Below are 22,734 nucleotides of genomic sequence, written 5' to 3'. Positions count from 1 at the left end.
ACGATCCTCTACATCAGCGCCCAGTGCATCCCTGGCACCATCACATCTCGGCACACCCAGGCCCGAGGGGCTCCAGTAAAAGGGAGAATAGCAGCAGGGATAGCGGGCATCCCTGTCTAGTGCCCCTACGTAACCCAATTGTCCGGGACGTGTAGTCGTTAACCCTCACCTGCCCCCGGACATCAGTGTATAACCGCTTTACCCAGGCTATACATTTAGGGCCCAATCTCACCCTTTCCAGGACCTCAAATAAATAAGGCCATTCTATGGAATCAAAGGCCACTGAGGCATCAAGACACAGCACTGCAGCATCTTCCTCAATGTTTTCCCTTCTAGCCATCACGTTGTGTAGACGCCGGATATTGAGGGCCGTGTTTCTCCCTGGCATAAACCCAGACTGGTTCGGGTGGATCAGTGATGTGATAAGTCACTAACCTGTTAGCCAGGACCTTCGCCAAAACCTTTGCCCCTACATTTATCAGCGAGATAGAACTGTAGGAGCTGCAACTATCTGCCGGTTTACCTGGCTTGACGATTACCATGATGGTAGCTAACCGTTGGTCCACTGGTAGCCGACCCACCTCCAAGCTTTCCTCATACATAACCCTTAGGTGTGGCACAGTTAAAGAGGCATTGGCTTTCAAAAACTCAACCGGTACACCATTTGGCCTCATCGCTTTCCCAGGTTTAATCTGCCCTATGGCCTTTCTTATTTCCTCATTCGTGAAATCACCGTCTAAGGTCTCCCTCTCCAGGTCTGAGAGGGTCAGTATGTCACTATCTCGGAGAAGCTGACTTGAATCTTCAGCCGTGTAGTTGGTAGAGTGGGGGGTACACCCTTTCCAGATGGTTGGCGATCTCCTCCGCTATTTCCCGCGAATGCGTCACAAAACCACCTCCTGACGTTGTCAATTTATGTACCCATCTCATTCCCTGCTCTCGCCTCTCTAAACACACTAGTGTCCTGCCTGCTCTATCTCCCATCTCATATATTCTATGCTGGGTGCTGCGATACTTAGCCAATATGTGTTCCCTAGTTTTTATCTGATATTCGTCCTGCTTTAGCAGAAGCCTATGGCTAGTGTCTGAGGGATCCTGTGCATGTTCCTGCTCTGCTTCAAGGAGGTCTGCTTCTGTCTGGACCAGAAGTTCAAGCTTCTTGGCAATGTATACTGACTTTAAAGATAAAGCTTGCCCTTTCTAGACCATCTTGTATGCTTCCCAGAGTGTGTGTGCAGATTCAACCGAACCCACGTTTTCAGTGAAATAATTCTGTTTGAGTACGGAGTTCCTCCCTAATGTCTGGATGTGTAGGCGCCATGGATTGATAACAATGGTGGTGCGCATCTGCTGCTACCAGTGTGTGCACTCTACCCAGTCTGGGGAATGACCCGTTATACCCCTTTGCAAAACTCGAGACTGGGCAAAATACCCTATGGAGGACAAGTGCGTAAGAAAGTAGTCAATACGCGACAAGCTCTGATGCACATTAGAGAAGTATGTGAATAAGTTCCCGGTGGATTGAAGCGCTCGGCCTATCAGTCAGCTATTAGCCCATTAGATGTCACTTTGGAACTCGGCAGATGACGATCCACTGTGTCATCTAAAGTCATATTATAGTCCCCACCCATGATTAATGTACCTTCCCGGAGTCCCTTCAGCCTACTACCAAGGTCCTCCAACGCTGATTTACCTAGGGCGGGTGGTAAATAAACTGAGTATATTTATATCCCTTCAATCCCACTGGGCCTCCACCCCTGCAAACCTGCCCCCGGATCCGCCCATGTCTTGTTAACTATGTATTACCTCGCGGTCTCGCAGGTCTCTCTTTACCGCCTGCGACGCTGGGCCTGGACCTTGGACGTAGAGTCAGGAAAGAAGACCACCTCGTAGTTATCTATTTTCAGTGGGGGATTTGATATTGCGGTCTGCAGGATAATGTCTCTATCTCGATAATTGAACACACGGGCTATAAGGGGCCTCGGGGGTGCTCCCGGCTTCGGTCTCCCTCCTGGCTCTCTGTGGAAAAATAGCTGGACAAAGTCTTGGGCTTGAGATGCTTCGTAATGAAATCCTCTACATAAAGGTCTGCTGCTGGCCCCTCACGGGATAGGTGACTCCTCCTTAGGATGATACTGCGCATGGGCATCGGCTCCATCCTCGGCTTCACTCTGCACCCTCCGCAGTATCAGCGAGTCTTCCACCATGCGCAGGGTATCGCTGGAACCCCCGGGCGTCCTTCCTCGAACATCCTTTACGGCATGGTGACCCTGTAAAGCCCTTATCCAGAAACATCCGCGATTGTGGACCTGGTGCAAGCGGAGAGGAACCGAAACCGAGGAACTTCGCCTCCCCTACTATATTGGGGACGAACTCAGAATCCTTAATAATGGGTGGGTCCCTCCCTAGATACATCGATTAAACTTGGGACGGCGGTTGATTGCGCCCCTATATCTCCTCAATTACTGTGTCCTAAAAGAATTAAAACTACTGGCCACTTCGCCAGTCTCTGTGAAAGCCAAATCCACATTTTGGTGTCATACGTAACAAGCATTTGCAATGCAATAGGTCTTGCATTATAAAAGTTTGAGCTGTTGGCATTGCTAATAATAAAGCAACACTAGCAGCTCAAAGATTTAGTAATGTGAGACCTATTGCATTGCAGTTTTTATTTTTTATGTAGCACAAACTTGAGTGAAAGGTGTGTATTTATGTTGCATTGAGTACAGTGTAATTATGTTGTGTTATTATGTGGCACAGAGTGGCACAGAGTGGTATTGTGTGGAGTGTATTTATCTTGCATTAAGTAGAGTAATTATATGACATGCAATTATGTAGTACTGATGGTATGTGGAGTGTATTTATGTTGTATTATACAGTGTAGTTATGTGATGTGTAATTATGTGGTACTGAGTGGTATTATGTGGAGTGTAGTTGTGTACTCTACTCAGTGCAACATAAATACACCCCTCATACCACTCAGTACCATACAATTACAAACCACATATTTACACACTAATCAATGCAACATACTCTCCACATCATAACACTCCATGCCAAATAATTACACAACAAATATTTACAACACATATTTACACTTTACTCAATACAACATAACTACACAACATAATACTGATCCGTACCACATATGCCTGTTTTACGTACTGTGATCAGTTTCAGGAATTGTGGCTGATTTGAAGAACTGTGGTCTGTTGTATGTTGTGCAGTTGGCTTGAGGCAGTCAGGTGCTAGTGTTGCATTATTATTAGCAATGCTAAATGAGACAGACGAAAATAACGAAAAGGCAGAAATAGGCACTAATAAGATGCTGGTAGAGGGGGCAGCGAGAGGTGGCAAAGTATTATAGGAAAAAGATAACTAGAAAAATAACTCCAAACCGCCGTGCGCGAGCACAGGTGATGCTGCATGAAGGAGAAGTTTACTATATTGGTCCTGAAGAAGGTGGTTGTAAACCGATTTAACCGCCGAAACGCGCCGACGCTTGGTTAACAGTTAAATAAGGAAGGGTCAACATTAGTGAGGGCATTGGTCATTAAATCCAGCCTTATGTTGCACTACATGATTTCTTGATTAACACTTCCAAGACAGATTAAATTGTCTTTTTGTTGATCTTCTCCAATTGAATTGTAAAGATTTCATATTATGTATTGTACTGTTTTTTAAATTATGTACTTAATCCACATGTGGTGGAATGTATTTTTAATGTTTTATCCTAATTTTATAATAAAACAGGCCGTTGTTTTTGTATATATATGTTTGGAATTATCACTTTTTTTCTTTTCAAATGTTTCATGTATGAATGTGATAGTCTCCAATATTGATTGGAGTAGACTTTGCTGCACAAGGTGTGCTTTGATAATTAATAACCAAAAGGGAAAAACTCTGTTTTTACTACAAGTAATCTAGTGCTCCATTTCCTCTTGGTGAATATAGAGCCGCTCTCATTTATTTGGGACTGTTCTCCCTTATCTCCAAAGTCCATAGAGGAGGGGGAGCTCTCCGGGGAAGTCACTTAAGGCAGCAGGGAGTCTCCTGACTGCCACTCTCCTAATTCTCCTGTCACCCATATCAATGCACCCCCATCATCTGCTCTGGCGCATCACCTCTCTCTGCGGTTGTACAGACCTCCAAATGCTTCATCACCAGTGCCTGCATCTCTCTAGGTCGTATTGGCTTGCCTGTGTGCATAGATTCCACAGCAAATTGCTGTTCATCCTTCAAGGTAGTTTTTAACAAATCTGCAATCGTTGGTCTGGCCCTAGCGGTGCCGGCATTTGAAGTACTCTGAGCCTGTGACTTGCTGCATGCCTTAACCGCTTGTATCAGTGCAGAAACCCCATAGACCAGAAGTTTCTGCTTCAATTAGGTGAAGTCTTGCAAGCTTCTGCACTCCATACCACTGCCATTGACCATCGCTGCCTCACACTCTTGTCCATTGTCCTTCAGACCAGCTTCTGCCCGCCTCTCCTACAAAAGCTTCTGAACTTGCGTCAGCCACCTGATTCTGCAAATGCCAAAAGGTACAAATTAGACGAGCATATAGAGAGCAGCCTGCCTCTTCCCTTCAGCCGGCAAAGCAACCTCCTGATGGCACAGACCCATTTCACCCTCCGCCCAGGCTACTGTGGTTCATCCTAGGGCCTCTTAGCTCCTTGATCACAGAGGGCCGGCATAAGCAGGAAGAGGGGCTCTTGTCAGTGAATCACATGACTGCCACCTAGCTGTTCCTCTCACTAAGCCACCATCCACCTCTCTATAATTTAGGGGTTCAGTGCTGAAAATGTTTACACCTTTAAAAAGGCAGGGTTATCGGGGTTGGTTCTTAGCACAGCCAAAAAAAAGTTAAAGGAGACTGGATCCACTGAGGATTTAACACCTCACCCTAATCTACAGGTGCCATGCCTAAGTGACTGTCTGTTTGACTTATTCAAAAAGAAGACTGGATTCAAGCTAGCCTGGCTGATGAGGGGTGTTACCCCGAAACCGATCCCTGGATACTTGTTTCCTATCCAGGGTAGACTTGGCTTGGCAGTTCAAGCTGGCCTGTTCCCACGAGGAACAGGATCAAGACTGATTTACATATGGCTGGGTCTGAACTTGGGTGGCAAAGTGAGCTTAAGATTGATGATGAATTCAACCAATATCTTTGACTGAGTGTGTGAAAAATTTCAGTATTCCGTACATCACCTTATGTTTGCTTGGTCTGTTTGACTTAGGCACCGTGATAGAATTTTTTTTTAATACACAATGTTAAAATAATATTGAGAACATGTCCAGCATATATACATACGTCTAGTATCTATATTTGTTAATCCTACTATAGAACCACTACCGTTTTTTCAAAATTTGTAAATACCAGCTGAAAGATTTTTGTCGGCTTGATATCAGGAAATCTCTACTTTATTTACTTTTAAAGGACAAGTGTTTTCAGGAAGACTGATAACCTCTTTTTACCATTTCTTATCTCAAGTGGTACCTCTACCACCTAGAGATACTAAACTACATTCAAGTAAATTCTTAATTAGCTCACAAGCTATTCCGTGTAAGTCCAAAAGTGCTTCATTGGAATCACGATTCACAGGAGCCACATGGTCACGGTGTTCGCCTACTACAAATTTCCGGTCAGAAATGATAATAGTTACACTTTGAAAAAGAAACCAATTATCCGAATAACTGCAGGATAACACTGTAGATTAACACATAACTCTAGCCTCTGTAGTGGTGAGGAAGAGTAATGAAAGAGGTTCTTGATTATAATAGATCCAATTCCTTTTAATAGCTTACTCTGAAGAAATATAATGGGAAAATATGACCTGAAAATTGCATCAAAGGTGCGGGGTATTTCTGGTTTTATATAGTGATCATTGCGATCTATATGAACTAGATATGATTGGCACCCAAGTCTGATAGATACCCAAAGTTTTTATTTTTTTATTTATTTTATAAAGTACATGCTTTTTTTCTTAGCCCAGTCACAAGCTAGTACGTTTATCAGTTGAATCTACTAGATGTTAATCTATCGATCTAGGGTTAAGAACTGCTGCACATTTATGGTTAAGAACTGTGCAAAAATGATGCTCAGTAAAAGATCAATTTACCAGAAAAAAAAGCTATGCTTCTTGAACATTGGAACTGCACTGTGGTTTCCTGATGGTATGAAGATTTATCCTTCAGCTTTGGGCGTGGGATATATTCGTGTTTGTGATTTGCTTCTTGGCAAATAGGGAATTACTCCAGGAGTCTCATTTATTCATAGTTGCTGGGTGTAACTTATCAGCCACAAGGTCCTCTTTCTCCGATAGTGTTTTTTCGTGTGTGATCCTGTATTAAATATAATATTGCTCGTAGGCCAAAGGGTTAGTCCTTTCTCCCATGACTCTTGTTTGACAGTGAGTTAAAAATAGTTTTCAAAACTAAGCTTTTGCTATCGATCACTGTACCTAAAACTCTAATGCTCGGTATGAAAAGAATGACTTGTATAAACTGCCTCAGAATTTAACCTAAATCTAAAACATCATTCAATCAAGTTCCTTGTTGTACTGCGGCTAAAGATCTGGAACACTCTTGAGCGGAGGCTAAGTAGACACTATAGCAAATAAATAAAATCTGCTGCACATTGTCCAGTATAACTGTAAAATTGAAATGTAAATCAAAATATGAAAAAAAGGAACTTAAACTTGGTTCTGTTAATCCCACAAAACTTGTGAACTGCATAAGGGAAACCCAAGAGAAACTTCATTCTGGATTAATCAAGGTAAAGCTGTTAAGAAAGGACACTTGGAAGCAGGTATTCTAGAGTAATAAGGTTATCACTGCTGTGACAAAATAAATTATACAAATTTAACAATTCGGAAAATCTATTGAGGATCTCTGTTGTAGCGAAGTATGTTTTTTTTGTCCCACTCAAGGCTTGATGTTGAAGTATGTGTATATCACAAGATTAGTATTCCTCATCTTGAGGTAAGAGGATTCCTGAAACTTTGCTATAGCCCTTTTAGCACGAAGGCCACAATTATACTAATGTCATTTTTCTAGTGTTTTAACATTCCATGGCACTTCAGCCACTACATCCTAACTTCTGGAGCAGCATTTATGCAGAAGAATGAGATGAGATGAGATGTATGGATGAAACTAAAGAATGTTTGTTGAATTGAAGTGCCAGAACTCTCCTTAGTATTTGTTGAATGTAAATCCTTTCTCCGCTTCAGATATAGAAATGTGATGAAATGCTGTTACATTAATTTATGATTCAAAAGTTGATTTGGATTCCTTGGTCCCCAATATTAATGGACTGTTTTATATTTTATAGCTGTGGATTTCTTCAATCAGATCAATATGCTCTATGGAACTATTACTGACTTCTGCACCGAGGAAAGCTGCCCAGTGATGTCTGCTGGTCCCAAGTAAGTATTTTTTTAAACTTGCATTTATTATTCTTGGACGTCAGATAGTTACTTATTTGAGACACCAAACAAGTAGCAGAAACCTGCTCGTCAAGCTTTGCAGCTGTTTTAGTTTTTCTGACTGTTTAGGGAAGGAATTTCTTAGTAAAACATTTTTTTATATAGTGCTTAAACACTGATTAGGTGTAGAAAAGTGCTCCTTTTTGACATGTCACACCCACTTTTTGCTTAGTATTTGATGTTATTTCGACTAGAAGAGCACTGGGTTCCTGCTAACCAGGTCCCCAGTGCCAGATCTTTCCCCAAAACGGTGCAACTGTACCCCAATTGGCAATATCTTTAGCGCCCCCTGTAAGACCTTAGTAAATGGTACCCCTGGTACCTAGGCAAGGAGGCTAAAGAGGGTCCTTTAGGGCTGCAGCACGAATGTGCCACCTTAAAGGACCCCTTCATAAAACACATACAGACTGCAACTGCAGGCTGCACGTCTTGGTGCAGACCAAAAAGGGAAAACACAACATGGCACACATCCCTGTGAGCCATGCCCACAAACACTGCATACAGTATAGGAAAGTCACCCCTGCAGGAGGCCTTACAACCCTAAGGCAAGGGGCACCATACTACATGCAAGGACCTATCTGCATGAGCAGATGTGCCCCGGTGCTGGTCAGCTCTATTGCTGCCTGTACCAGTGAGCAGGGAAGCCATTTTTAATACATGGTCTGGACACTAATGAAAACGAATTCCCCAGGTACCTGATGGCTTCACTGAAAATAGGGACGTTTGGTATCAAACATCTCATGTTAATAAACCTGTACTGATGCTAGAGGTGCCCGCTGAAAACCTACCAGCTGCTTGTGTGCTAACTGACTGGTTTTTGCTGGCCTGCCACGAGAGACCCGTTTCTGACCCCCAAGCATTAGGTCCTTAGCCCCCAGGAGGAGGTAAATGAAACCTGTTCGGGAAGAGGGTGCTTACATCCCTGCCTTCAGGATGACCTGCTGAGTAGCATTCCAAGGCAGGGGAAATTCAAAGGGGCAACAGACTTTGGTATGCAAATCTGGCTTCTTTCACAGGGGAAGATGCCAACCCCAACCTACTTATTAAATAGTAGAGTACTGGGTTTCAGCCCGAAAAATTATGTAACCTATGATGTGTGCTATTTTAATGACATATTGTTTTGTCTGCTATATATGTTCTCTCTTTTTAACCTGTTATGTGTTTTTATATGCATGTATAGAAAGTATTTTTGTTATCTGAATTCATTATGGATGTTAGGGGAACAATAGTGTTATCGATTATTCCCATATTTTTAGCATTGTATACTTCATGAGCTTTTTAATCAATAAATAGATTTATACTTTTCTACAAATACAGTTATCCAGATTGTCTTTCTGGGATATATGGTTATACGTCTTGTGTACGTATGGTGTTGAGCTGAATAAGTCAGATCTTGATGTAATTTAGTATATTCAGCCTATATCCTTTCCATTCCTTATAACAGCCCAAAGGAAACTTCTTCAGTCAGCCAACCCACTTTGTCCAGAGCCCTTTGGCACCTGGATAGGTGGGAAAATTAGCTAGTCATATAGGCGTTTCCACCCTCGCGTTAGTTCCAACCCTAAGGTGGTGGGTAACCTGAAGTAGAGGCGACTTTTCAGTTAACCATGTTGGTGATGGCAAACTTAGGAAAACTGGGACAAGTTTATGCCCACGTCCCCAGGAAGTGTTCTTATAGGAGGCGTGGTGCCCCTAGGAGTAGGTAGTCCATTGGCTACTGCCCTACACTCCCCTAACGCCCCTTAATTCAGTATGTATGGGAATACCTGGCACCAGAAAATCCGATACTGACAATCTACAAAGAAGGACCCTAAAGAGTCGCGAAAGCAGAAGAATGAAGACTAACAACTGACTTGAAACCAGCTCTGCCAGCCTGTCTGCTATTTCCAGTCAAACCTGTACCATAGACGTCTCGTCCTGCAGCTCCCATGCTTCCAAAGCCTGGGAGGACAGCCTGCCTTCAATAAAGACTGAAGAACTCTTGCAGAGCAACAGAGCTGCTCTCCTGCACTCTGAAGGCACCTCAAAAAGGACAGGTAGGACTCCGAAACCTCCAAAGCCAGACGCTGCCAAGCACCACTGCAGCCAAGCCCTCCAGCCTGGGTCGAAGTTGGCTAATTGTGTCTGCGTGGTCCCCAAGCCCCCGAAAACGGAGTCCACTTTGATTTCACTCCCATGATCTACAAGACATCCCCAGCAGCCTCTGTTTGCAGGCCCCCTCCACTGCGAGTGCTCCCTGATTAAGAAATCAGACACCTGAAAGGCCCTCAACACCTAACCTCCCAGCCCTAGAAGTGGACCACTGATGTTCCCACGTCCGCTAGCACCGCAAAACTTGAACCCTTTGCTTGGTTGAACCGGACTGTTCTCCCAGCCCAAACCTGCTGCTTCTTTTTCCCGCAGACCGATCCAGATTGTCTAACATAGTGTACTGACTCTGTATTGCACCCCTGCACCCAACTCCCTAGTGCAGTTGGAGGTGACTTGCTGGTACTGCCTTGGAGCTTGCCCCGATACCCACCTTAAGTCCAGGAGATTGGTGTAGTAAGTCACAGTACTAAACCTGAATGCCGTACTTGTTTTTCCTTCCATAGGATAACATTGCAGCTTCTGAAAAATGCACTAAGTGGCGACTTTTTAAATGTAGAAGTATTTCTTTTACAAAACATACTTACCCGATTGTATTGATTCTGGTGCCTAGTCATATATGAAGATGCGTGTTATTTTTATAAATTGGTGTGGATCTCCTAGTTGAGTCATGTGCATAATTTATTGAATATTCTGTGTATTTGCAGATGTCTTACACTCCTCTCTGATAAGCCTAAGGCTGATCCGACCACACTATGCCCTAGAAGAGCCATTGGGATTGCTAGAGCAAGCCCATGTCCACTTATAAGGGAACCAATTCAGTCTTTGCACGATATACCTCATTTTGGTGTATCATATAAAGAGCCTGCTTCCTACATTAAGTATATGCAAGCTTTTCGCATAAAATAAACAGTGACACAAGACGAGGAAACATGCACTGAAATGTGGTCCAATATTGGAGCCATGCTGGAATTTATACCGGGGGAAAATAAACAGGAATTTCGTACGGTCCTGGCTGAGGGTGAGCACACAGCGGCCGAAATTATAGACTGCCATAGACATAGCCACAGCAGGTTTTCAACATCTAGCTGGTGCAGCTATTTTAAGACGCCAAGGATGGCTTAGGGCAACGTCCTTCCATCCAGAATTGCAATCAAAGCTACTGGACATGGCCTATGATGGAGACAGTCTATTTGGAAAACATATAGACTAAGCTCTACTAGCTATCAAAACGGATACAGACACAGCCAAAGCGTCAAGTACCCTACAGTATCGTAAAGTGCACTTCTGGGGTGCACGAGGACCTGGATTTTCAGGATATGGAGGAACTTTCCAGCACACCCAAATCTATCAATCCTTTCTGCCGCAATATTGTCAGGGTTACCAGCTGGAATCCTATTGACAGCCAACAGCTGGTTTCTCCAGGCATGGCTCCTGTAGGAAACCATCATCACAAGCATGCGACTTAGGTCGCAAGCAGTGACCACATCAGGGTACCAGCTACTACTTTCATACACACAACCGGTGCAAGCGTTTCCAGTCATATGGTGCAATATTGGTCTTGGATTTCATTTCTTATGGCCACACTCTAGAATTCATCTAGTGCCCACCAAACACTCTACCCAGTGGATCGCACCCATGTCGTCATAACTTACTCAAACAGGAAGCGAAGATTATGCTACTGAAAGGGGCAATAGAGAGGGTTCCAGTAGCGCAAAGCTTTAACTCCCGCTTCTTCCTGATACGCAAGAAATCTGGAGAGTGGAGACCTATTTTAGACCTCAGACGCTGAACAAATTCCTCAAAAATCAGACCTTCAGAATGGTTACACACTCCGACATCCTTTGGCGTCTCAACAGCAGTGACTCCATGACATTGCTGGATTTAGAGGATGCTTATTTCCATGGTTCGAGGCATGTGGGCTGCTGAATTCATATCTGTGCATAGATCGCCGCCTAGTGTTGGGTCCGGATGATTGCACCTTGTTGTCCTGGAAGAGTCTTCGAAGTATCACGAGATAGGTGGCTCCTCCCCTGGACTACAGTGCTCATGGGCATCCACTCCATCCTCAGATTGTTTTTTTCCGCCATTGGGTTCGGATGTCTTTGGGTTCCCTCTAGTCGGAATCGATAGAAAACTTTCTTGAGACCAAAAGGTCTTTAGTCTAATACGTCAGTATAGTCTTGCGTGCGGTCTTAACTCTTCCAGCTCGGTTCCGAGCCGGATTCTCTACACCCACGTGCTCCCGACGCGGTAGGCCCAGTCGACGCTCCAGACCTATCGACAGTCCATCATGGACCGAAGTCCATTCAAGAGATGTCCCGTCTGCAACTCGAAGTATCCCCAAATCGACGTCCACCCGGTGTGCAACAAGTGTCTGTCGCCGGACCATGATGAAGCCAAGTGTATGGCTTGTTCACGCTTCAGGTCCAAGAAAACGCTTAAGCTTCGACGAGCTGCGCACCAGGAGGCCCAGCATGCTGCACCGGCGCCTGTGGACATCTTCGATGCAGGGGTTGTCTAGGACGAATCTATCCAGGACGTTACTGAGTCGAACCCCGCGTCGGACGTCGACTACGACTACGACGCGGATGCAGAGATGTTCGAGGCCGAAAAAGTCGTAGTCGACGAGGTAGGAGACGACCTCGGGGCCATGGAGGATAGCTCGGATGAGGAGCTTCCTCAAACTGACTCTGGGGCCGTGCCAATTTATGAGGCTCAGGTCGAGGGATCGCCTTCGGGCCTTACCCGAGATCTCACTATGGGTTCTACGGCCCCGCCTTCGGGCTCGGCCACGGACATTGCTGCCGAGCCACTCCCTGGAAAACCGAAAGTGAAACCTACGGTCTCGACTCCAGACACTGCGCAGGTGCCGTCCTCGAAACCGAAAGTACGCATCGCTTTGGTCGGCTCCAAGGCCTCGGAGCCCTCGGCGCCGAAGAAGCCGAAGGTGGCTGTCGAGCCGAAGGCTCAAGTCAAGGGGGTCGAGACGGAGTCTGCCGCGCCAAAGACTAAAGTAAAGGTGGTCGAGCCGAGCGCGTCGGCGCCGAAGACGGTCGACGCCGGCAAAAGCCTCAGCGACCCAAAGAAGGCTATAAGCGATCCGAAGAAAGCTCTCGGTGACCCGAAGAAACGGCTGGATGACCCGAAGGTTCTCGCGACTCCGCGTCAGCAGGACAAGGCCAAGGGCACGGCGCCCCGAGAGTCAACTCCAGATGGGGCCTCAGGATTCCATTGAACCGGCGCCCCCATCCGCCGCGTTCACCAAGAAGGTGACGGACTCCCTGCAGCGCATCAGGGACGGAACCGCGTCGGCCGGTCCGAAGGATCCTCCGCCTACGAAACCGGTGGAGAAACCACTAAAGGCGTCCACGCCCATCCATTTCACGTTGCCGCCAAAGACGGTGCCGTAGGCTTTCGCTCCTAAGGCAGTCGCCAGCGTGCCTGACAAGGTCTCCTCGGCGCCGAAGTAGTCAGCGGTGGTCCCCGGCCCACATCCTCGATGACCTTCTGCGGAAGAGCATCAGGAACACTTCATCGATGCCGAAACGGGCAGGCTTTCCCTCCACAAGCGGAAAATCGCCCCTGAACGCCCAATGGAGTCTTACAAGATCCCTCTCAAGAAAAAGGACTCTTCTTTCACTCCTGTTCTGGTGGAACCACTTTCCCCACAGACTCATAATATTTCGCCCACTTACTCTGATGTGGACGCTGGTGAGGGGGGATGATGAGGATGAGTACAGTTATCCTGTCTATACAGACCCTGAGGATACCAACGAACCCTGGGCCACTGGTGGTGACCCAGGGGACCCTCAATCAGGACAAGACCCTCAACTGTTTTCTGCAAAAACGTCCCTTACAGAAGACTCTGCGGCTTTAAATGCCCTCATTGAACGGGCAGCGAACAATCACAACGTCCAGCTCCATGCTGACCCTGTGGATGTCGGCTTCCTTTTTGATACCTTCTCAGTCTCAGAAAAAACTGTTAAGACTCTGCATATGCTGAAAGGTGTTTTGAAGCATGCTGCTGAGATCTTTAAAGAACCTACCAGGGCGAGGGTGATAAACCCTAGGATTGACAAAAAGTACAAGTCGGCGCCTACTGATCCTACCTACATCAAAGGACAGTTGCCTCTAGACTCCCTTGTTGTCTCGAATGCCCGGAAGAGGGCTAATTCTCAGACTACGGGTGATGCTCCTCCCCCAGACAAAGAATCCAAGGTCTTTGAGGCCTCGGGGAAGAGGGTAGCAACACAGGCAGCCAACATCTGGCGCATTTCTAACACACAAGCGCTTCTGGCGCTATGACAGGGCACACTACGACACCCTGGAGACCCTGTTGCAGCACCTGCCTGATGAATACAAGGAGGCGGCTGAGAGGCTGATTCAGGAAGGGAAGCTGATCTCTAACGCTTCAATTAAGTGTGCTCTGGACGTGGCTGATACCGCCGCCAGGGCTATAAACACTAGTGTTATGCTGCGGCGGCATGCCTGGCTGAGAATCTCTGGATTTAAGCCAGAGATCCAAACCACGATCCTTAACCAAACAGTCAACCCAGATCACCTGTTTGGCCCGGAGGTTGACACCACCCTAGAAAAAATTAAAAAGGACACTGAGACTGCGAAATCCATGGGTGCCTTACAGTCCCAGCAGTTTCGGGGTGGGTCTTTTCGTCGCTCAAGCACTAGAGGAGTTTCAAGGGGCCAGCTCTCCCAGTCCACGCAGTACTACAAGGGCTACACTCAGTCCACATACACCAACAAGAGTCAAGGTGGATATCGTGGCAACAGCGCCAAGGGCAGAGGTCGTGGAAACAACAGCTCCAGATCCTCTGCCACTAGCAAACAGTGACGCCTTGTCACTGCCCCCCGACCACACAACACCGGTCGGGGGGAGACTCCAGCAGTTCCTGCCGGTCTGGAAGTCCATCACCACAGACAGGTGGGTCATGAAACTTATTCAATACGGTTATAGTCTGGAGTTAACATCCACTCCACCCAACATGCCCCTAAGAAACCGTCCTATGTCTGCCGAGCATTTGCACTTATTGCAGCAGGAAGTCACCGTTATGCTCCAAAAAGGAGCAATAGAGCTCGTGCCTATGCAAGAAAGAGGCACAGGGGTCTACTCCCTGTACTTCTTAATACCAAAGGAGGACGGGTCCCTCCGGCCCATCCTGGACCTCAGGCCACTCAACCATTACATCCTGTCGGAGCACTTCCATATGCTGACCCTGCAGCAGGTGCTCCCGTTGCTCAGTCAGGGGGATTTTCTCGCAACTTTAGACCTAAAGGATGCCTACTTTCACATTCCACTGCACCCTTCACACAGGAAATACCTCCGGTTCACCATCCAAAACCAGCACTACCAGTTCAAGGTTTTGCCTTTCGGTGTCACCACGGCACCCAGGGTGTTCACGAAGTGCCTGGCGACAGTGGCGGCGCATCTCAGGAGACGGAACATTCACGTCTACCCATATCTGGAGGACTGGCTCATCCAAGCAAAGTCAGCCCAGCAGTGTGCCGCCCACATGTCCCACACCATTCACCTCCTGAACGATCTGGGATTCTCACTGAATTACCCAAAATCCCACCTCCAGCCCGCCCACATACGGCAGTATCTGGGTGCGACTATAAATACTCTGGCGGCCACAGCACAGCCGAATTCAGTGAGAGTCAGCAGCATTCACTCGCTGATACAAAAATTCAGACCTCAACACTCGCTTCCAGCAAGAGTGTTCATGCAGTTGATAGGCATGATGGCCTCCTGCATTTCCATAGTCCCGCACGCGAGACTACATATGCGCCCGCTTCAGGAGTGCTTAGCACGTCAGTGGACTCAGGCTCATGGGCAGTTAAAAGACCTAGTGTTGGTGAGCGGTCGGGTATACAACTCTCTGCATTGGTGGAATCCACGAAACCTTTGCAAGGGCCGACCGTTCCAAGAGCCTGTGCCACAGATCATCCTGACAACGGACGCCTCTCTCCAGGGATGGGGAGCTCATGTACTCCATTACACAGTGCAAGGACTATGGACGCAATAGCAACGGAAGATGCACATCAATGTTCTCGAACTGATGGCAATCTTCATGGCACTCAAAGCCTTCAAAGTACATCTGTGCAACAAGGTCGTGTTGATCCGGACGCCCAACATGACAGCCATGTACTACATTCAAAAGCAGGGAGGAACACACTCTCCGCAGCTGTCTCATCTTGCTCAGAGCATGTGGAAGTGGGCCATTCAGAGGAACATCTTCCTCCTGGCGGAACACCTCCCGGGCAAGGACAATCAGATGGCGGACCTGCTCAGCAGGCACAGCCACCAGATGCACGAGTGGGAGATACATCCATCAGTACTCCAACCGTACTTCCAAAGGTGGGGTCATCCAGAGATAGACATGTTTGCCACAAGGGAGAACGCAAAATGCCAAAGCTTCGCCACCAGGTTCCCACACCCACAGTCGCAGGGCAATGCGATATGGATGAACTGGTCAGGCAAATTTGCGTACGCTTTTCCCCCAGCACCAATGATACCGCTGGTGGCACGTAAACTCAGGCAGCACTTAATGACTCTCATTCTGGTTGCTCCAACGTGGGCTCGCCAACCATGTTACACCACGTTTCTGGAACTGTCCGTGGTACCGCATCAAAGGCTACGTCTCACACCCAGCCTTCTGACGCAGAGCCATGGCGACATTCAGCATCCAGATCCGCAACAGCTCAACCTGGCGATCTGGCTCCTGAAGTCCTAGAGTTTGGCTACCTGCACTTGCCTTCTTACTGTATGGACATCATTCGGGAGGCAAGGAGGCCCACCACCAGAGCATGCTATGCTGCAAAATGGAAGCGGTTTGTCATTTATTGTGCAGACCACAACATTAACCCGCTAGATGCGTCTTTTCAGAATATCATCTGTTACCTTTTCCATCTGTACAAATGTAATCTGGCCTATGCTTCCGTTGGCATACATCTATCTGCAATGGCCGCTTATCTCCAGAACAGGCAGCACCTCTCACTCTTCAGAGTGCCTGCCATTAAGGCCTTTCTAGAAGGACTCAAACGAGTCATTCCTCCGCGGACTCCACCAGCCCCGGAGTGGAACCTCAATGTGGTCCTCACCCGGCTGATGGGTCCTCCCTTTGAACCACTGCATTCCTGCGAGATTCAATTCTTGACGTGGAAAGTGGCTTTCCTCATAGCGATTACATCGCTGCGGCGAGTTAGTGAACTGCAAGCACTAACTATCTAAGAGCCCTTTATTCAAATTCATTCTAACAGGGTAGTGCTTCGCACTAACCCTAAATTCCTTCCTAAAGTTGTGTCTCAATTCCATATCAATCAGACTATTGAATTGCCTGTTTTCTTCCAAAATCCTGAGCCATTGGCGGAGAGAATGCTCCACACCCTTGACGTCAAGAGGGCCCTGATGTAGGACCAAGGATTTTAGGAAAACTAAACAACTGTTTGTTGCCTTTGCACCACACCACAAAGGTAACCCCATTTCCAAGGCTGGTATTGCTAGGTGGATCGTTAAATGTATCCAGATCTGCTATCTGAAAGCCAAGCGTACTCTCAACATTCCACCGAGGGCCCACTCCACCAGAAAGTTGGGGGCCTCCATGGCATTCCTTGGAAATATTCCTTTGGAAGACATATGTAGAGCAGCCACATGGTCTACCACACACACATTTACAAAGCATTATTGTGTTGATGTGCACTCCAAACAGCAGGCAGCTGTAGGGCAGGCTGTTCTAAAAACACTTTTCCAAACTGCTGTAGCTGGCATGGGCGACCGCCGTTAATGGAGGGACTGCTATGTATTCTATGCACAGATATGAATTCAGCAGCCCACATGCCTCGAACCGAATATGCTACTTACCAGTATGCATCTGTTCTTGGCATGTAGGGCTGCTGACATTCATATCGCCCGCCCTCCTCCCCGGCGCCTGTAGCAGCTGCAGAATTCACACATACTTCTAGCATGGTCATCATTCACTTAGTTTCACTCCATCTTGGCCACAATGGCTAAAAACAATCCGAGGATGGAGTCGATGCCCATGAGCACTGTAGTCCAGGGGAGGAGCCACCTATCTCGTGATACTTCGAAGACTCTTCCAGGACAACAATGTGCAATCATCCGGACCCAACACTAGGCGGCGATCTTTGCACAGATATGAATGTCAGCAGCCCTACATGCCAAGAACAGATGCATACTGGTAAGTAGCATATTCGTTCCTATACACCCCAAACGTAAAGTTCCTCTGATTCACAGTGACTGGTACCGAATATCAGTTCTGAGTCCAACCTTTCGGCCTCAAATCTGCTCTGCAGATTTTCACCAAGTTTCTGCCCCCAGTGGCAGTCTCCTTGCATAACCTGGGTCACCAAGTATTTCCATATTTGGACGATTTGTTCCTGAAAGCTCCCATCGGCTCGTCTGCCTGTTGCAGCTACAAGAAATTGCATAGCTCTGTTCCGCAAATTCGGTCTTTCTATAAACCATCGAAAACCATCCGTTTTTCCAAGTCTGACAATGCCGACTTGGACACCATTTAGAAAAAAGCTTTCCTTTCGCAAGAAAGTCAGGATCTGTTGCAAACCTTGGCTCTCAAACTATCAAAAAGAAGGTGCACTTCTGTGAGATAATCTCTACTGGGCATGCTGTCCTCAGCAATCGACCTAGTGCCACTAGCTCGTCGTCACATGAGGCCTTTGCAAGAGGAACACCAATGTCAATGGATTCAAACAATGGGATCCATTGTCGACGTGATAACTATCACTCCTGGCATATGAGAGGCATTCGAATGGTGGACTTTGAAGTCACACCTCACAGGGCCTTCTCTTTTTGCCTTTGATCCCGAAATTAAGTCACCACCGATGCTTCCATGGAATGTTGGGGAGGTCATCGTCAAGACCTTCAGATTTAGAGAAAATGGTCCTCGTCCTAGCGTCAGATACATATCAACAGGCTGGAGTTAAAGGCCATTTTTCTCTCTCTGCAGGCTTTCCTCCCTCGGATAAAAAGTTAGTCGGATTTGGTCCGTACAGACAACACCACAAGCATGTTTTATATCAACAAACAAGGAGGAACCAAATCTTAATCTCTCGCAGGACGCCCAGCAGCTCTGGAGCTGGCTCACATTTCACAGGATATCCCAACAGTGGAACATGTTCCAGGGCTTCAGAATACTCTTGCAGACTCCCTCCGCAGGACCAAAGACCATTGCCACGAATGGGAGCTCGAACAAGACAGCTGGACAGGATTTATTTCATATTGGGTGGAAACCAGCGCTGGACCGGTTTGCCACCCACACCAATTCCAAATGCTGGTTCTTCGCAAGCAGATTCCCTCTCCCAAACTTTAGGGCGAATGCTCTTTCAATTTGTTGGTCAGAAATATATGCTTATGCCTTTCCTCCGATTCCACTGATACCCAAGTTCCTTACGAACATGAAAATGGAGCACTGCTGCCTTGTTCTGATAGCGCCCAGATGGACCAGACAGCACTGGTACATGGAGCTTGTCCTCCTCTCGGAAGCGCAGCCCATCCGTCTGCTACCGACACCAACTCTGTTGACCAGGAACCAATCAGATGTCATCTGGAGCCAGCCTCTTAGTTTACATGCGTGGCTTCTGAATTCTTTAAATGTAAGGATTTGACTAGTGCGCCAGAGTGCAATGACCTTATCGCCAGATCTTGCGCGGATAGCACCAACAAGACGTACAGACTGAAATGGAAGTGTTTCTGCCTTTGGTGTCTGCAAAGCAAGGTACATCCGTATCCGTGTATCTCTGCTCCAGAGGAAATCCTACCGTACTTACTTTCTTTGGCAAAATCTGGGCTGGTATACTCCTCAATTAAAGTTAATCTTGCAGCTCTCTCTAGAAATAGGTGCTCCCCGACATGACTATCTTTGCTTTGCCAGAGTACAGCAATTCATGGAAGGACTGTTTCGAACTTAGCCACCTCTTCAAGCTCCACCCCCTTAGTGGCACTTGAATCTATTCCTATCACAATTGATAAAGCAACCCTTTGAGCTCATCCATAGGGCTGACATCAGGTATCTGATTTGGAAAGTAGCTCTCTTGCTCGCCCTAACATCAACTAGAAGGGTTAGCGAAATGCAAGCTTTCACCATAAAACATCCTTTCCTTCGTTTTACAGATGAAATTGTAATCCTCAAAACCAATCCCAAATTCATCCCTTAAGTTCCTTCGCAGTTACACATAAACAAACCTGTCATTCTCTGGACTTTCTTCCCGCATCCTTCTACACTTGCGGAACAAACACTACACACTCTAGACATTAAGAGTTTTCTTAAATTCTACCTGCGAAAGACTAAATCTATCTGCAAGACAGATCAATTGTTCGTAGCCATTGGGCAAAGTAGTCAGGGCACTGCAGTTTCTAAAGCTACCATCACAAGATGGATAGCACTCACTATTCAGTTTTGCTACGATAAGGCAGACCAACCTTTGTCAAGGACACTGAAAGCGCACTCCACAAGAGCAGTCTCCACCTCGGCTGCCATGTTCACTGGGGTTCCACTGGAAAAAATCTGCAAAGTTGCGACTTGGAAAACGACTCATACGTTCACATAGCACTGCAGCCTGGAGTCGACACAGCGTGCTGATGTAGCAGTGGGACAGACAGTACTATGTCTTTTATTTCAGGAAGGTGAGCCTCTGTAATTAAAGTTTTTTTTTCTGTTGTCCATATTGATCTGCATTTGAATATGTATCCTTATTGGTTATAAAAGTTGGTATACTTGTTTAAGCTGATAATAGAGATGTTTATTTCACATATCAACGCCTTTATATGCATTTATTTTTGCACCAATACTGTCACAAGACACTCCTTTTGTGAATATATTTTGAAATATTATTGCCACTACCCGCCATCCACTAAGAGTTCTTACTTATTTTATGTTACTGCATTTCGGATTCTAGCATGTGAATCTATGACCGATACCCCACTACTGGGTAAGAAATAAGTTACTTACCTGTAACTGCAGTTATCCAGTATTGGTATCTTTCATAGATTCACATTCAACCCACCCTCCTCCCCGGAGAGGCTCCTCTTACGCTCCAGTATTACTATCCTCACTTGTGCTCGAAAATCTGAGGGACTCCGCCTCTCTTGGGAAGGTTCTAGAGGATGCTGGTTACTGATTGGTTGTATTTAAGTTTGGCCCTTTTTTAGAGCAGGAGGTAGATAGGCTATTAAATGCATGGTGCCTCCATAATAGCCTATGGAAGTTCTTTAATTACTGCTTTTTTATGTTACAGTGGGACTCCCACTTTGACAACTGGGAATGATTCAAGCATGTACATTTATGAAAGATACGAATACTGGAAAACTGACAGTCTGGCACACTGAGGCCTAAATAACTGTATTGTGTTGTGCACACCTTATATTGCAAAGTTTATCATTAGCGATTACATTATATCAAAATTATCACTTATTCGTGTGCGAAACAGGAAAGAGGTTTTCTGCCTCTACTGATAATCCAAACATGCGACCAGTGTCCCTGCACCTGATGCCCGATCGCACAGCATTGAATTACAACATACATTTGCTGACGTGTCAAACAGTGTTAAACAATATCTAAATCATCATTGTGGTGTTTATAAGTAAAGATTCTTTCTTACATATTTGTTACTTTCTCTGAATAAGCAAATCCAAATACATTTTAAAATTACAGCAACAAAAGGTTCTTTAACAAATTGATGTAATAATAATTTGTTGAATAATACACTGTGGCTAAAATTCCTTTAACATTCTGATGGAGATGCCCAGGAATTTCCTTCAGGGGCCTCTATGAACAAAATAATGAACATAATATTGCCCGTTATCTGATTTGATGTGTATGGAAGATCACCCCAACCCAGTTATATATACCATAGAAGGACATGAAGACTTTGAGATAGAAGTACACTAAGGCATGCTAATGTTTGTGCTCCTGAACGTGAACCAAAGCGTGTGGTGACCACCAAAAATCAAGCAGCGTTGCAGAGAACTCCCCAAACTGTGCACGAGTGAAAAGGTATATGAAAATGTGGACCTAGATGTAAAGCACCAACCACTACGACGAACAATAGAATGTAACACCAATCTCCATGATGTAAATGTGAAACACACTTAATGAATGCCTAAAAGACCTCCCGCTGCCATTCAATAACAAATTCACTGTGTGAATGAACACTGATGCAGTCTACAACAAAAACAATAGGAAGTTTCAAAGTTCATATAATGTATTGATCTAATATGGAAATATGCATGTCCCAACATTAAAAGATACCTAGTGTATGATTTTTTAGGTGTAGCCCCGCAGAGTCCCAAAGGGGAACCCCAATGACCGTAATCCCGGTCAATGCTGATATGGAACTTGAATGAAAAAAGGTTATGCCTCAAGAAACACGGAGTATGATTCCATTGCCTCAGAATAAACTAACACGCTGTCGCCTAACTGTAATGCGAACTGCCCGTGGACTACTCAAAACCGACGTGTATAATGCAACACCCCATTCACTCAACGCAGTGTTTAAAAAAGGAAATAAAAGGTCTACTCCCCTTCCCATATACCTGAAAATACCCTGTGAACCGTCGCCATCTTGGAACATGACGCCAACAATTCTAAAAACCTAGATGATATATCTATATGACTAGAAAATGAGCGTAATCAAACCTAAATGTCACTTGATTTCAGAGATCAGATAGCACATGTCAAAAAGAGACCACTGTGTGACATGTTGAAGTAGAAACTAACCACAAAACACTGTATATAAGGAACAAAAACACCGCTCCATGGGGTTTTTTAATGTAAAACGTAGTGCTCAACTTCCAAATCTTAAAGAAAAACAATCCGTTAATAAATACCAAAAGTTTCGGATACCAAGAAGTTCTCCAGTATTAGGGTGACTTTCATAGATTCACATGATTGAATAATTCCCCGTCGTCGAAGTGGGAGTCCACCGGTACAATATATATATATATATCTCTAACACACACGAAGGCAGCACGCCGAAAGGCGTCTGTGTGTGCCCCTTACGCGCAATAAAAATCAGCGTGTTTGACATATCTACTCTCCGAGTGCTGTTTTGTCCTTTTGCAGAAGTTCGTGAGGAGTTGGAGCGATATATATATATATATATATATCTC

General features: G+C 45.9%; 1 protein-coding gene across 1 annotated transcript in view; it reads left to right on the top strand.

The window, feature by feature from the left end:
• The window catches only part of MOB1B (MOB kinase activator 1B), a 251,585-nt gene that overhangs the window by 122,041 nt on the left and 106,810 nt on the right, over positions 1–22,734 (top strand). Inside the window, exon 3 of the mRNA XM_086961765.1 lies at positions 7,331–7,424. Coding sequence (XP_086817891.1) covers positions 7,331–7,424 — 94 coding nt within the window. The remainder of the gene's footprint in view (positions 1–7,330; positions 7,425–22,734) is intronic.

The sequence above is a fragment of the Lissotriton vulgaris genome, chromosome 3_1 (assembly GCF_964263255.1).
Source record: "Lissotriton vulgaris chromosome 3_1, aLisVul1.2, whole genome shotgun sequence".
NCBI classification, from domain to species: domain Eukaryota; kingdom Metazoa; phylum Chordata; class Amphibia; order Caudata; family Salamandridae; genus Lissotriton; species Lissotriton vulgaris.
The sequence above is the reverse complement of the archived record's forward strand: the minus strand, read 5'-3'. Positions and strand labels throughout refer to the sequence as shown.